Source organism: Pinus tabuliformis, chromosome 3_1 (genome assembly GCF_031772625.1).
Source record: "Pinus tabuliformis cultivar Carrire ecotype Pingquan chromosome 3_1, CPIR1, whole genome shotgun sequence".
Classification (NCBI taxonomy): domain Eukaryota; kingdom Viridiplantae; phylum Streptophyta; class Pinopsida; order Pinales; family Pinaceae; genus Pinus; species Pinus tabuliformis.
The window spans coordinates 852766872-852783651 of record NC_142301.1 but is presented as its reverse complement, the minus strand read 5'-3'; the positions used below and the strand labels follow the sequence as shown (position 1 = coordinate 852783651).

Sequence of the window (16780 nt, the reverse complement as noted above, 5' to 3'; positions counted from 1 at the left end):
CTCTTCTCAAAACAGCCCCCCATGTCAAGGACTGGTGGGAAACCTACTGCGAATAGAAGGATGAAAGTACATGCTCACTATATTCAGTTGCACCCACTTGGAATTCATTCCAGGATGCCATCAAGGAGCAGGACTACCCTGTCGAAAGTTATGAGAATCAATACATAAAGTGGACCATGTTGCGACAGGGAAGGGACCAAGACGTGCTAGAGTTTACCAATATTTTCCATACCCTTCACACAAAGTTGGGTATCAAGGATTTAGAGCATCATTTGATACTCAAATACCACAGTTTCCTGCACAAGTACATTCAGGAAGAAACAGAATTCTTGAACATCTCCTCGCTCAGCACAGCATACCGATATGCCATCAAGGTCGAGAAAAAGTTTAAACAGAAGAAGCGAGACTTTGTATCTGCAAATCCGAAGCAAGGGAAAGGTGTCCCCAAACTACATAACAAGGGACAAAGCCAAGGTGGGCTGGCCCAAGACAACCCATGAAAGCTGGAAGCAAAGAACAGTGTCGCGAAGCCGAAAAATGACACAGGAAAGTGGTGTGAGTTCCATAAGAGCTCCACTCACAACATAAGTGAGTGTCGGGTCAAGAAGTCACTGTTGGCCAAGCTAAAGGTTTCAGAATCAGATGCATGTTCCGAATTTGAGTCAGAACCCAGAAAGGGGAATCACAAAGGGAAGCAGATTATCGATGCAGAGCCCAAAGCCACCGTTGCCACCATGAAGATACAGAAGGAGGAACTTGAAGATCTAGAGGAGGAGGAGCATCTCTTCCACTCACAGATGTGGGTAAAGGGCTCCCTGCTACAGTTCATTGTCAACAGCGGGAGCCAAAAGAACCTCATTTCAGCAGAGGTTGTGAAGCGGCATGGCTTAGCGACCACAACACATCCACAATCGTACATCATCGGGTGGCTTCACCAAGGACAGGATCTTTACGTGAGCCAGCAATGTCACCTTGCATACAACATCAAGCCCTTCACAGATGAGGTATTGTGTGACATTGCTCCCCTTGAAGTTTGTGATGTATTATTAGGACAACCATACTTGTGGAAGCAACATGTTGTGTATGAATCAAGGCCCCATGCTATTATTGTTACTTTGTGAAATAAGTTGTACAAGATACCGAAGGTAGCACCGCCTACCACCATCTCTTTGGTTACTGCAAAACAATGTAGTAAGCTCATTTCCAAAACCGGGAAATTTGTTTTCTTGATGATACACCCTCAAGGAAAGAAGAAGACGGTGGCCACGACCTCTAGACAGGGCCCCTCCACATGACAACTATAAATGGACAAGGTTGTGGAGGAGTACGAGGACATCTTCACCTCCCCCAGAGGGGTTACTTTGCACTGTCAGGTCAAGAACTCCATCGATTTGACCCTAGGTGCGCCGCTACCCAATGGACCATTCTATAGGTGCTCCATTCTGGAGAACGATGAAATCAAGCGGCAGATTCAGGAGCTGCTGAAGAAAGGTCACATCCGCCCGAGTTCATCACCCTGTGGGAGCCCGATCGTGTTGGTACAGAAGAAGGATGAGACTTGGAGACTCTGTATTGACTATTGGGCGCTGAAAAAGATGACTTTTCATAATAGGTACTCGATTCCAGGATTGATGACCTCCTAGACCAACTGAAGGGGGCAAAATATTTTAGCAAGATCGATTGGAAGTCAGGATATCACTAGGTACCAATCGAAGCCTCCGATGTGTGGAACACTTCATTTAAAGCCAAGGAGGGTCTTTTCGACTGGTTGGTTATGCCTTTCGGATTGACAAATGCTCCTGCAACCTTCATGAGGCTAATGGATGACATCTTGCGCCCATTCACCAACTCATTTGTATTGGTATACTTAGATGACATCCTGATCTTCAGCCAGAGTACACATTTTGCGCATGTACAACTCAAAGCATCCATGCACATGGGATGAGAGCCTCCCCTATGTTAAGCATAGCTAGAACCGGGCTCTCCACAGCTCGACTGGCCACAACCCTTTTCAGGTGGGCTTGGGATTCCAACCACTATGTCCCATTGATGTGGCCATGCCATTTGTAGCTACTCACACAGATTCGACTCATGTCCAGTCCAAAACAGATAAGGAAATCAACTTCATTTAGCACATCCAACATATTTGCCAACAGGTCCATGACATTCTGGAGAAATCAAATGCCAAGTATAAGAAGCGACATGATCAACATCGGGTGCCACACAAGTTTCAGGTGGGTGAAAAAGTCTGGTTGCATTTGCAAAAGGAATGCCTTATCGGAGCCTATCGGAAAATTAGACCACTCCAATATGGTCCTTACACCATTACCAAGGCTGTGGGAGACAATGCATTTGAGCTCAACATTCCCCCATTCCTTGGCCTACACCCAGTGTTCAATGTGGACTGCCTTTGGCCATACTTTCCACCATTACTAGACACATCCAACATTGCAGAACAGCTCACACTCACAGAGTTAAATCCAGATTGCATGGAACAAGCTGCAACTGATCGAATCATGGACACATAGATCAAGCACACTCACCAGCAGAATATCCAACTGTATCGAGTTGTCAAAGCAGGCCAACTCCTTCACCAGGGCAAGTGGCTCACCAAGGACCAAGTTTAGCAGAAGTTTCCTCATCTCATTAAGGAACTCAACGCAATGGGGACCATTGCTTCCTAACAGGGGAGGAATGATCCAGGTGGCTATTGGTGGCCACTCGCCAAGTCTACTTGAACCCCCACCATTGTCTCTTTTAGCCTTTCAGTTTCCTTAATTGTAGCACAATTTACTATTTTTAGCAGCATTTCGGATCCTCAACTTCCAGAGCCATTTTGAGGCCCTAAACGACTTTTTTTGGGAAAACTGGGAGCAACATGGGTCCATGGAACAATGTTTCTCTTCCCAAAGTTGTAGTTCTCAAATAGATCTTTCTAACAAGATATTGTGTGTGTCAAACGGAGATTGTATGCCAACGTTACGACCCCGGGAAGTTGATGTACCAATTTACCCAAACGGGGCGCACAGTTTGGCGTTTCATCTTCTAGGGTTAGGTTTTTGGATGTTTAGGGTTTTCCATTGTTTCTCAACAATAAATAAGCCTTCGAGCCTCATTATAACACGGAGCAGAGGCATGTAGCCACTACATCTCTTCTCAGAGATAAGCTACCATCGCCCTAGATGGTTTATTTCAATTTCTGTTTGTAAGCATATTTCAGTATTTTACATTAATGAAATGAAGTATTATTTCCACTACATCTTTGAGTTTATGGTTATCTCTTTAATTTTTTGTGTTCTTGTTTAAATTTGGATCACCCAAGCTTCCGTAATACCATTTTCCTCTACCCAACCTGCCATCCGGTTGCTGCACCTATGGGCAGACCCGCCCTGTGGTACCCGAACTCATTTTTCTAGTCTGTTCGTTTTTATGCCTTGGTTCGTTGGTCCACCCATCCCCCTGCACCTCGACCCTTGCCCTATCTTTGCTTCCCTTCTCTCTCCAAGTTACTTGGCTCGCTCTTGGAAGTATGTTATGTGTTGATCATTTGATGCCTCTCCACCATGTGTTCTCCACTAATATATACCTATCCACCATCGTTACAATGGGGTTGGCCTGCCCAAGATGACCATACAATTTGGTCATTCACACACCGTTTCGCCCCCACTTCTCGTCGACCCACCCATCCATCACAACGGTTCGCCCAACTCATGGGTTGGCTCCACCTCTCCGTGCAGTCTTCCAGCCATCGTATAAACTCTTCGCATCATCACATTCTTTCGTCGCATATTGTCGCACATATGTCACACCTAACTTGTGCGTTCGTCGCATATCGTCACACACAACTCGTCGCTCCTCGACCTGTCCTATTTAACCGAGAGTGTGTCTCCCCAACTCGTAGCACATTGCCAACACGACTCATGGGCATGACAAAACCGGTCGTAAGCTCTTTGAGGTACATAAGTGATTATTCAACTTTTGTTCTTCCGATTTTTTTGCATAGGATCCTCTTAAATAAATTTCAATGTTGCCTTACAATGGAACACCAGTGCTCTGATGGTTATTGCATTTAATAATATCTTATTAAAAGATATGTGTGTCTAGTTTCTTTAATATTATTTTTACTGGTTTTCTTTTAAAATGAAGAGTTTACAGTTTGGTATGATATTTATTTATTTACTTACATCCTTGTTCCATTATACACACTATAACTTCATTTTACTTATTCAAGGGTTGTTAATCCAATCTATTCTAGGGTGGATCATATATCTTTCTTGTAGTGGTAGTTATTTCCACAACCTTCTTATGGCTTACTAAATGCTAGTTATGCTATAGTTAATTCGCCTATCTATCACTATATATCGTGACAATTGTTTGTATGTTTGTAACAAACACATGGTTATATATTTTCTTTTTATGCCAAGGGAAAATTCTAGTTGTGTGTGCATTCTCTATTGTGTGTAGAACCTACATTATAGTATAATTATTCAATAATATTTATTAGCTTTTATCAATTTTGAAGATTCAGAATGGCTTATATCGGGCTTGTCTCACTTCTTAGAGTTGTAAGGATGGACTTAGAACTATTTTTCGACTGCTGGTATTGACCAATTGGACTGGGAAAACTAATATGGTCTATAATATATATAATTATATCAACAAATTTTGTCATCCTTCCTTAATTTACTTCTTAATTATATCATAATAATACCTATTCATTATTTTAGATTTATGTTTAACATATAGACCCCTTTTACATAATTTCTAGTTGAGTCCTTCTACCCATTCGCATTACTTCTATTATTACTAGTGTTTCAGTTGATAAGTGAGATGTGGTCTACCTCTGAGACCTATTAGTCACCCTTCTGAACCACATAGGTATATATGTATTTACAAGAACAAGGATTGTTTCAGACAATGGACGGAACCAACCTGTTCAGGTTTGTCCATATACAGTTACTCTAAATTATTTATCATATAACACATAACACATTGTGTCATATGTATCAAAACCTTTCACAATCATTATGTAAAATTACCAACTTCTTTATAGGAAAATAATATTACTCTGTTACACCTAGACATTCTATAAAATTACCAACTTCTTTATAGGAAAATCATACTACTCTGTTACACCCAGACATTATCTAAAATTACCATCTTTTTTATAGGAAAATCATACTACTATGTTACACCCAGACACTATTGTGATTCATCACAAAAGCTTGGTAGAGAATTCAACGCTACTGTATTAAAAAAAGAATTACCATTTTCTTCTATTATCTAATCATGTAATTTTCATTCATTAACCTTACAAAATTTACTCATTCCACTGTAACTACAGAAGAAATATTGGTTCTGAAAACATAAAGAAAAAATGAAATACTTATCTGTTTAGGTGTTGGATGTCAGAGAATCATGCCTTCCTTCGACAACATTCTGTTGCAGGATCACTTCATTCTCCTCACATAGAACTCCTCCAAAAGGTACCAAGTCTTCAAGATTTCCTTGGGTTTTTCTCCTCTCACCCTCTTTGGTTTCCTTGTCCCAACTGAGATTATTTATCTTTTGGGAGAGGGAGAGGAGTAATTGTCTTCCAACTCTCTAGTGAGTGAAAATATTTTCATTTAGTTTCTTTTCTCATTAAATTCCATGGCTGGTCATAACCAAGTTTTTAAATAAAATCTAAACATTTAAATTTTCCACCAAGATTCAACACAACCCATAGTTTATGAAGTTACACAGTAAAACTAAATTAAATATTTACTTTTCACTAACGGTATTACAAGTGGTGAACCTCATAACAAGATGATAAAAGTGAATATAAGGAGGGAAAAATCAACTTATGGAGTAAATCAAAAGCAGATTTTAAAATTTTCTAATTTTCATAAAGAAAAAAAATCCTCCCATTTAATACAAATTTAATTAATATTTTTTAATTAATAAATATGTTCATTATAAAGCATCATTCTTAAATTTATTTTTTTAAAGTGAGGAATTTTGCATTATGTTAAAAAGCTAGTTAGTGATAACAATTATTTTGAGTTAGTTAGGCATATGTTGGGAGAAGGAAACGTTGGTTGATCTCCTCGCTAGAATGGGCAACTTGCAGTCTACACTCTCAATTTTTTCTTCAACTCAACTCTACCAATCTAATAGAGTTTTGATATTGATTCAGGAGAATGAGACGTTTGTTGATCTCCTCACTAGAATGGTCAACTTGCAGTCTAAACTCTCAATTTTTTCTTCAACTCAACTCTACCAATATAATTGAGTTCTGGTATTAAGTCCTCTTGTACCTCCTTATATTGCTTGCAATATTCAAATGAATTGATGAAATGACAAAAAAACAACACTACACTAAATATAATGGAAGCAACAACCCCTTTCTTGTGAACTAACATCATATCAAAAATTCGCACTCTGAACACTCTTTAAAAATTATTCTTAATTATTTTAAAAAATATTTCTATTATTAAATTAAAAAAAATAATAAAATAAAACTTAAAAAAAAAATATAGGGTAGCGCACTTTACCTCACTCCCTAATTAATAAACTTACACATAAGTACATTATTCGATTTTCGTTAAGTCAAAACACTTTGGTTACATTATTTGATTTCCACTAGTGAATAAGGAAACAATAAATTAATTTTTTTTATTACATTGAGGGAATAATAAATTAACATTTTGAGGATATTATTGTGACCTCATTAGGAATAAGAAAATAATAAATTAATTTATCCATTAAAAATAAAAACTCTCATAAAACTTTGATGTAGTGTATATGTAATTTGATTAACCATAAATGAGTAAACGGTCAACTCGGTGAAATGTGTATATATAATTTGGTTGACCGTAAATCAGTAAACGGTATAATGTGTCTATATAATTTGATCGTATGTAATTGAGTAAACGGTCAGCCTTGTTGAAATGAGTGTATATAATTCAGTCAACCGTAATTTAGGATACGGTCAGCTTTGGTGAAATGAGTGTATATAATTTACTCAACCTTAAATTAGTAAACTGTCTTCGAAAGTTGTGATCCATGATAATAAACTGTGAGAGAAAGTTTTGGTCCATGGTAATAGGAAGTGATGCATCATAAATAAACTATATTTACCTCACAGCATTATAAATCATATGTAATTAGCAGTAGCGTAAGTCGAAATATATATTGTATATACAACATTAAATTCAATTATGTACATCTAAACCTGTATCTCATTTAATTTACTAAAATGCACATTATTTAATTAACGAAAATAAACACATATAATCATCCAATCCATATTAAACAAAAGAATAAAATACACATGACAGCCGAAGTAAACACATATCGAGTCATGTCATCCACGTGGAAAGCTTTTATTGCATGTGACGCGCACTATTTGCAGGTTACTGGACGACACTATCCACGGAAATGGAATTGAAAACGTAACTAAGAAAATGTCGTATTCAATGTATGTATTGCGACAGCGACAGAACGTTCGAGAAGATTGGATTGCATTCCGAGTCGGCGTCCACTATCTCCCTCCATTACCTTCTAGGTCAATTTTGGCGCGTTACCTTATCGGATCAATTCTGACCCGTATGCTTCCTCTGGAACGGCACAGCGTGTGCGTCTTTCACCATACAACTCTCTTGGCACGTGCATTACATTCGCACCTTAACCTGCACATGAATTCTCTCCATCTTCCGTTCTTTGCTCCGAAGTGGACCACCGACTGCTTGCTCCGCCTCGCGCTATATAACCTCATACTTACTCCCTACAGCATTCATTCCTCGAGTAAGCAAGCAAGCGCCTGCTGCATCACATATTAAAGCTCTTTGTTGCTTATTACACGATCACAGTGATCAACCATGCCTGGGACTTTGGGTTTGAATTTGGAGGCAATCAGGAAGGCTCAACGGGCAGATGGCCCAGCCACCATCCTCGCTATCGGCACTGCCAATCCCCCTAACGCCGTCGACCAGAGCATTTACCCTGATTACTACTTCCGCATCACCAATAGCGAGCATATGACAGAGCTCAAGCACAAATTCCAGCGAATGTGTAAGAATTAAATCCCATCTAATCTCAATTTCATTCGTCTAAATCATGGGTCACCTTTGCGTTCTTTCACGCGGGCGTGCCAAGATGATTTGTGAAGCACATTACAGTTGGGCTGCTGGGCATTTCGGGGTCGAGAAAACAGTGGCAGTACTATATAAGTATTTCTATTGGCCAAATCATCGGCAGGATGTCGGGAAGTACATCAGATCATGCACTGGCTGCATCATTGCCAAACCGACCATATTGAAGCAAGGCCTCTATACCCCGCTTTCTAACCCTAGTCGACCTTGGGAATCCATCTCCATGGATTACATGTGAGGCCTTCCTTCCACTAAGCGTGGAAATGTTTTTGTGGTCGTTGACAAGTTCTCAAAGGTGGCCATTATGGTGGCTTGCAAGAAGAATATCACAGTAGAAGCCACTGCTAAACTCTTCTTTGAATGAGTGTGGGTACACTTTGGGATCCCACAGTCTATCATCTCAGATCGGGACAACAGGTTTCTCAGTACATTTTGGTCCAGTCTCTGGTCGTTGCTCAACACCAAACTTATTAAGTCCATAGCCTTCCATCCTCAAACTGATGGTCAGACAGAGATTGTCAACAGGATGATCGTACACATTCTGTGCATGTACAACTCAAAGCATCCATGCAGATGGGACAAGAGCCTCTCCTATGTTCAACACAGCTACAACCGAGATCTCCAAAGCTCGATTGGCCACAACCTTTTTCAGGTGGGCTTGAGATTTCAGCCACTATGTCCCATTGATGTGGCCATGCCATTTATAGCTACTCACGCAAATTCAACTCACGTCCAGTCCAAAATAGATAAGGCAAACAACTTCATTGAGCACATCCAACATATTCACCAGCAGGTCCATGAAATTCTGGTGAAATCAAATGCCAAGTACAAGCAGCGGCATGATCAACATCGAGTGCCACACAAGTTTCAGGCGGGCGACAAAGTCTGGTTGCATTTGCAAAATGAATGCCTTACCGAAGCATATCGGAAACTCAGACCACTCTGATATGGTCCTTACACCATTACCAAGGCTGTGAGAGACAATGCATTTGAGCTCAGCATTCCCCCATTCCTTGGCCTGCACCTAGTGTTCAATGTGGACCACCTTCGGCCATACTTTCCACCATTACTGAACACATCCGACATTGCAGAACAACTCACAACCACATAGTTAAATCTAGATCGCATGGAAGAAGCTGCAACTGATCAGATCATGGACACACAATTCAATCACACTTCCCAGCAGAATATCCAACTGTGTCGAGTTGTCAAAGTAGGACAACTCTTTCACCAGGGCAAGTGGCTCACCAGGGACCAAGCTCAGCAGAAGTTTTCTCATCTCATGGAGGAACTCAATGCAATGGGGACCATTGCTTCCTGACGGTGGAGGAATGATCCAGGTGGATATTGGTGGCCACCCACTAAGTCCACTTGGACCCCCATCATTGTTTCTTTCAGCTTTTCAGTTTCTTTAATTGTAGCACAGTTTATTATTTTTAGCAGTTTTTCGGGTCCTGAACTTGTAGAGCCGTTTTGAGGCCCTAAACGACGTTTTTTTGGGAAAACTGAGAGCAACATGGGTCCATGGACTGATATTGCTTTTTCCAAAGTTGTAGTTCTCGGATAGATCTTTTTAACGAGATATTGTGCGCGTCAAATAGAGATCGTATGCCAAAGTTACGACCCCAAGAAGTTGATGTACCAATTTACCCAAACGGGGCTCACAGTTTGCCATTTCATCTTCTAGGGTTAGGTTTTTGGATGTTTAGGATTTTCCATTGTTTCTCAACAATAAATAGGCCTTCGAGCCTCATTGTAACACAGAGTAGAGGCATGTAGCCACCACATCTCTTCTCAGAGATAAGCTACCATCGCCCTAGCTGGTTTATTTCCATTTCTATTTGTAAGTATATTTTAGTATTTTATATTAATGAAATGAAGTATTATTTCCACTACATCTCTATGTGTATGGTTATCTCTATAATTTGTTGTGTTCCTGTTTAAATCCGGATCACCCAAGCTTCTATACTATCGTTCACCTCTACCCAACCTATCACTCGGTCGTTGCACCTGTGCGCAGACCCGCCATGCAATACCCAAACTTGTTTTTATGGTCTATTCACTTTTTTGCCTTAGTTCTTTGGCCCACCCGTCCCCCTGCACCTCGACCCTTGCCTTATCTTCACCTCCCTTCTCTCTCCAAGTTACTTGGCTCACTCTTGGAAGTATGTTATGTGTTGATCATTTGATGCCTCTCCACCATGTGTTCAACACTAATATATACCCATCCACTATGGTTACAATGGGGTCAGCCTGCCCAGGCTAACCATACAATTTGGTCATTCACACACCATTTCGTCGCCATTTCTCGTCGACCCATCCATCCTTCACAATGGTTCGCCCAACTTGTGGGTCGACTTCACCTCTCCGTGCGGTTTTCCACCCATCGTATAAACTCGTCTCATCGTCGCACATATGTTGCACCTAACTCGTGTGTTCGTTGCACATAACTCGTCGCTCCTTGACTCATCCTGTTTAACTGAGTGTGTCTCCCCAACTTGTAGCACATTGCCAACACGACTCGTGGGCGTGACAAAACTGGTCGTAAGCTCTTTGAGCTACATAAGTGATTATTCAACTTTTGTTCTTCCGATTTTTTGCATAGGATCCCTTAAATAAATTTCAATGTTGCCTTACAATGGAACACCAGTGCTCTGATGGTTATTGCATTTAATAATATCTTAGTAAAAGATATGTGTGTCTAGTTTCTTTAATATTATTTGTATTGGTTTTCTTTTAAAAGGAAGAGATTACAGTTTGGTCTGATATTTATTTATTTACTTACATCCTTGTTCCGTTATACAAACTGTAACTTCATTTTAATTATTCAAGGGTTGTTAATCCAATCTCTTCCAGGGTGGATATATCTTTCTTGTATTGGTAGTTGTTTCCACAACCTTCTTATGGCTTACTAAATGCTAGTTATGCTATATTTCATTCGCCTATCTATCACTATATATCGTGACAATTGTTTGTATGTTTGTAACAAACACATGGTTATATATTTTCTTTCTATGCCAAGGGAAAATTCTAGTTGTGTGTGCATTCTCTATTGTGTGCAAAACCTACATTACAGTATAATTATTCAATAATATTTATTAGTTTTTATCAATTTTGAAGATTCAGAATGGCTTATATTAGGCCTGTCTCACTTCTTAGAGTTGTAAGGATAGACTTAGAACTATTTTTCGGCTGTTGGTACTGACCAATTGGACTGGGAAAACTAATATGGTCTATAATATAGATAATTATGTCAACAAAGTTTGTCATCCTTCCTTAATTTACTTCTTAATTACATCATAATAATATCTATTCATTATTTCATATTTACAGTTAACATATACACCCCTTTTACAAAATTTCTAGTTGATTCCTTCTACCCATTTGCATTATTGCTATTATTACTATTGTTTCAGTTGATAAGTGAGATGTGGTCTACCTCTGAGACTTATTAGTCACCCTTCTGAACCACATAGGTATATATGTATATACAAGAACAAGGATTGTTTCAGACAGTGGATGGAACCAACCTGTTCAGGTTTGTCCATATACAATTACTCTAAATTATTCAACATATAACACATATACAACTACTCTAAATTATTCAGCATATAACACATAACACATTATGTCATATGTATCAAAACCTTTCACAATCATTATGTAAAATTGCCAACTTCTTTATAGGAAAATAATACTACTCTGTTACACCCAGACATTCTGTAAAATTACCAACTTCTTTATAGAAAAATCATGCTACTCTATTACACCCACACATTATCTAAAATTACCATCTTATTTATAGGAAAATCAGACTACTCTGTTACACCTAGACACTACTGTGATTCATCACAAAAGCTTGGTAGAGAAATCAACACTACTGTATTAAAAAAAGAATTACCATTTTCTTCTATTATCCAATCATATAATTTTCATTCATTAACCTTACAAAATTTACTCATTCAATTACAGAAGAAATATAGGTTCTGAAAAAATAAAAGAAAAAATGAAATACTTCTCTGTTTAGGTGTAAGATGTCAGAGAATCTATAGGGAAGAAAGATCACTCTTCCCAACCAATGAGAACAAAAATTACGTCCAATTCTCTCCCTCGAGCCAATTGTTCACTCCCAAAATGATTGCTTGATAGAGACCTAACAAGGTTTGTTCAAAGACAACAAGACTGTACAGGTACATCCAAGAACTTACTGACTCACAAGTTTGTCTCAGGGATTCCATTGGCTTCAACTAGCTGAAGAATACCCTACAGGTAACATCATGCCTTCCTTCGACAACATTCTGTTGTACGTTCACTTCATTCTCCTCACTTGGACCTCCTCCAACAAGGTACCAAGTCTTCAAGATTTCCTTGGGTTTTTGTCCTCTCACCCTCTTTGGCTTCCTTGTCCCAACTTAGATTATTTATCTTTTGGGAGAGGGAGAGGAGTAATTATCTTTCAACTCTCTAGTGAGTGAAAATATTTTCATTTAATTTCTTTTCTCATTAAATTCCATGGCTGGTCATAACCAAATTTTTAAATAAAATTTAAACATTTAAATTTTCCACCATGATTCAACACAACCCATAGTTTACGGAGTTACACTGTAAAAGTAAATTAAATATTTGTTTCTCACTAATGGTATTACAAGTGGTAAACCTCATAACAAGATGATAAAAGTGAATATAGGGAGGGAAAAATCAACTTAGGGAGTAAATCAAAAAGCAGATTTTAAAATTTCCTAAATTTTCTAATTTTTCATTAAAAAAAATCCTCCCATTTAATACAAATTTAATTAAAATTTTTTAAATAATAAATATGTTCACTATAATGTATCATTCTTAAATTTATTTTTTTGAAGTGAGGAATTTTGCATTATGTTAAAAAGCTAGTGAGTGATAACAATTATTTTGAGTTAGTTAGGTATATGTTGGGAGAAGGGAACGTTTGTTGATCTCCTAGCTAGAATGGTCAACTTGCAGTCTACACTCTTAATTTTTTCTTCAACTCAACTCTACCAATCTAATAGAGTTCTAGTATTGAGTTGGGAGAATAAGACGTTGATTGATTTCCTTGCTAGAATGGTCAAATTGCACTCTAAATTCTCAATTTTTTCTTCAACTCAACTCTACCAATCTAATTGAGTTCTAGTATTAAGTCCTCTTGTACCTCCCTATGTTGCTTGCAATATTCAAATTAATTGATGAAGTGACAAAAAAACATACAATACACTAAATATAATGAAAACAACAACCCCTTTCGTGTGAACTAGCATCATATAAAAAATTCACACTACGAACACTCCTTAAAAATTATTTTTAATTATTTAAAAAATTATTTCTATCATTAAATTAAAAAAAAAAACTTAAAAAAGGAATATAGGGTAGCCCACTTTACCTCACTCCGTAATCAATAAACTTACACATAAGTACATTATTCGATTTTCATGAAGTCAAAACACTTTGGTTACATTATTTGATTTTCATTAGTGAATAAGGAAACAATATTTTTTTTTTTTTTTAATACATTGAGGGAATAATAAATTAATATTTTGAGGATATTATTGTGACCTCATTGGGAATAAGAAAATAATAAATTAATATATCCATTAAAAATAAAAAGTCTCATAAAACTTTGATGTAGTGAATATGTAATTTGATTAACCATAAATGAGTAAGCGGTCAACTCAGTGAAATGTGTATATATAATTTTGTTGACCGTAAATCAGTGAACGGTATAATGTGTCTATATAATTTGATCGTACGTAATTGAGTAAACGGTCAGCTTTGGTGAAATGATTGTATATAATTGCAATGGTTTATAATGAGATTTTTTGGAAGTTTTTTTGGTAGGTTTTTTTGTCAAAATTCGGCAGCAATTTATTGGAATCTCAAGTTTAATAGCTAGTTTCTGCATAATCAAACCGTCTCAAGAGTTTCCCAGGGTGCTGAATCCAAATATATAGTTAAAAAACCATTTTAACTGCAACAAATCAAAATTTAACCTCAATTTCTTCAGCCGACTTCCATCACCAAAATCTCTAAAAACACTCATTATACACAACTCCTATATAATTTACTCAACCTTAAATTAGTAAACGGTCTGCGAAAGTTGTGATCCATGATAATAAACTGTGAGAGAAAGTTTTGGTCCATGGTAATAGGAAGTAATGCATCATAAATAAACTATATTTACCTCACAGCATTATAAATCATATGTAATTAGCAGTAGTGTAAGTCGAAATATATATGGTATATACAACATTAAATTCAATTATGTACATCTAAACCTGTATCTCATTTAATTTACTAAAATGCACATTATTTAATTAACGAAAATAAACACATATAATCATCCAATCCATATTAAACAAAAGAATAAAATACACATGACAGCCGAAGTAAACACATACGAGTCATGTCATCCACGTGGAAAGCTTTTATTGCATGTGACGCGCACTATTTGCAGGTTACTGGACGACACTATCCACGGAAATGGAATTGAAAACGTAACTAAGAAAAATGTCGTATTCAATGTATTTATTGCGACAGCGACAGAACGTTCGAGAAGATTGGACTTCCATTCCGAGTCGGCGTCCACTATCTCTCTCCATTACCTTCTAGGTCAATTCTGGCGCTTTACCTTCTCGGATCAATTCTGACCCCTATGCTTCTTCTGGAACGGCACAGCGTGTGCGTCTTTCACCATGCAACTCTCTTGGCACGTGCATTACATTCGCACCTTAACCAGCACATGAATTCTCCCCATCTTCCGTTCTTTGCTCCGAAGTGGACCACCGACTGCTTGCTCCGCCTCGCGCGATATAACCTCATACTTACTCCCTACAGCATTCATTCCTCGAGTAAGCAAGCAAGCGCCTGCTGCATCACATATTAAAGCTCTTTGTTGCTTATTACACCATCACAGTGATCAACCATGCCTGGGACTTTGGGTTTGAATTTGGAGGCAATCAGGAAGGCTCAACGGGCAGATGGCCCAGCCACCATCCTCGCTATCGGCACTGCCAATCCCCCTAACGCCGTCGACCAGAGCAGTTACCCCGATTACTACTTCCGCATCACCAACAGCGAGCATATGACAGAGCTCAAGCACAAATTCCAGCGAATGTGTAAGAACTAAATCCCATCTAATCTCAATTTCGTTCGTCTAAATCATATGTGATAACATTGATCATAGATATATTTGTCATCATCTCCCGTGTGTGTGTTGCAGGCGACAAATCGGGAATAAACAAGAGATATATGTACTTGACGGAAGAAATTCTCAACGAAAATCCCAATATATGCGACTACATGGCGCCATCGCTGGACGCACGGCAGGACATGGTTGTGGTGGAGGTGCCCAGGCTTGGAAAAGAAGCGGCTGCCAAGGCCATCGAGGAATGGGGGCAGCCCAAATCCAAGATCACTCATCTGATTTTCTGCACTACTAGTGGAGTCGATATGCCCGGAGCCGACTATCATCTAACAAGGCTTCTGGGTCTCGACCTCAGCGTTAAGAGAGTGATGATGTACCAACAGGGCTGCTTCGGTGGAGGAACAGTTCTCCGCGTGGCTAAAGATCTGGCAGAGAACAACCGGGGAGCTCGGGTTCTGGTCGTCTGCAGCGAAATCACCGCCGTTACCTTCCGTGGTCCGTCCGACAGTCACCTCGACAGTATGGTCGACCAAGCCCTCTTCGGCGACGGTGCATCTGCACTTATTGTGGGATCCGATCCCATTCCGGAAGTGGAGAAGCCCTGTTTCGAGCTCATCTGGACTGCACAAACAATTATTCCCTACAGCGACGGAGCGATCGACGGGCACCTGAAAGAGGCGGGCCTTACCTTCCACCTTCTCAAAGACGTTCCGAGGCTCATCTCCGAAAACATAGAAAAGAGTCTGGTGGAGGCCTTCCAGCAGTACGGAATCTCGAACTGGAACAAATTATTCTGGATCGCCCACCCAGGAGGGCCTGCCATTCTGGATCAGGTGGAGACGAAGCTGAATCTGAACCCGAAGAAACTGAGAGCGACGAGGCAAGTACTGAGCGAATACGGAAACATGTCTAGCGCGTCCGTGCACTTCATCTTGGACAAGATGAGGAAGTCTTCTGCGCAGAATGGATGTTCGACCACCGGAGAAGGATTGGAAGTGGGAGTTCTGTTTGGATTCGGGCCGGGCCTCACCGTCGAAACTGTCGTCCTCAAGAGCGTCTCCCTGCAATGATAGAATAACGCATAAAGACCGACTCCCACGTAAAACGTGGTTTCCCGCTAAATATTTATGTTTTTGTGGATAAAGTATGATATGTGTACATTTCCTAAGCCAAAGAAAGGATATTAAATAATGCTTTTCTATTTATGTAAAATATACTGATTTTTTTATTTAAATTTTGTTAAGACATATATGCTCAAATTTCTCACCTTATTTTAAGGTTTTTTCTAAAACTGACTAAATATATTGTTTTACAAACAGAAGTAATTTCATCCCAAGAATCTTAATTTCCACCTTAATTAAATGTATTGTTTTACAAACATAAGTAATTTTATCCCAAGAATTGAATTCAAAGTTTTTAATTTCGACCCTAACTAGATATATTTTTTTAATCAACAGAATCAATTTCATCCCAAATATTGAATTCGAAG

At 38.8% G+C, this 16780-nt stretch overlaps 1 protein-coding gene across 2 annotated transcripts; it reads left to right on the top strand.

The window, feature by feature from the left end:
- The first annotated feature begins 7767 nt into the window (after positions 1-7767).
- On the top strand, positions 7768-16525 carry LOC149190221 (chalcone synthase-like). Of its 2 annotated transcripts, none has more exons than XM_089412080.1 (2): positions 7768-8055; positions 15367-16525. In XM_089412080.1, the coding sequence occupies exons 1-2, from the start codon at positions 7863-7865 to the stop codon at positions 16359-16361; spliced, it is 1188 nt and encodes a 395-aa protein (XP_089268206.1). In that variant the 5' UTR covers positions 7768-7862; the 3' UTR covers positions 16362-16525. The 2 variants fall into 2 exon arrangements, with proteins under 2 accessions (XP_089268206.1, XP_089268205.1); XM_089412079.1 differs by lacking the exon at positions 7768-8055 and adding an exon at positions 14902-15262.
- Positions 16526-16780: the final 255 nt, after the last annotated feature.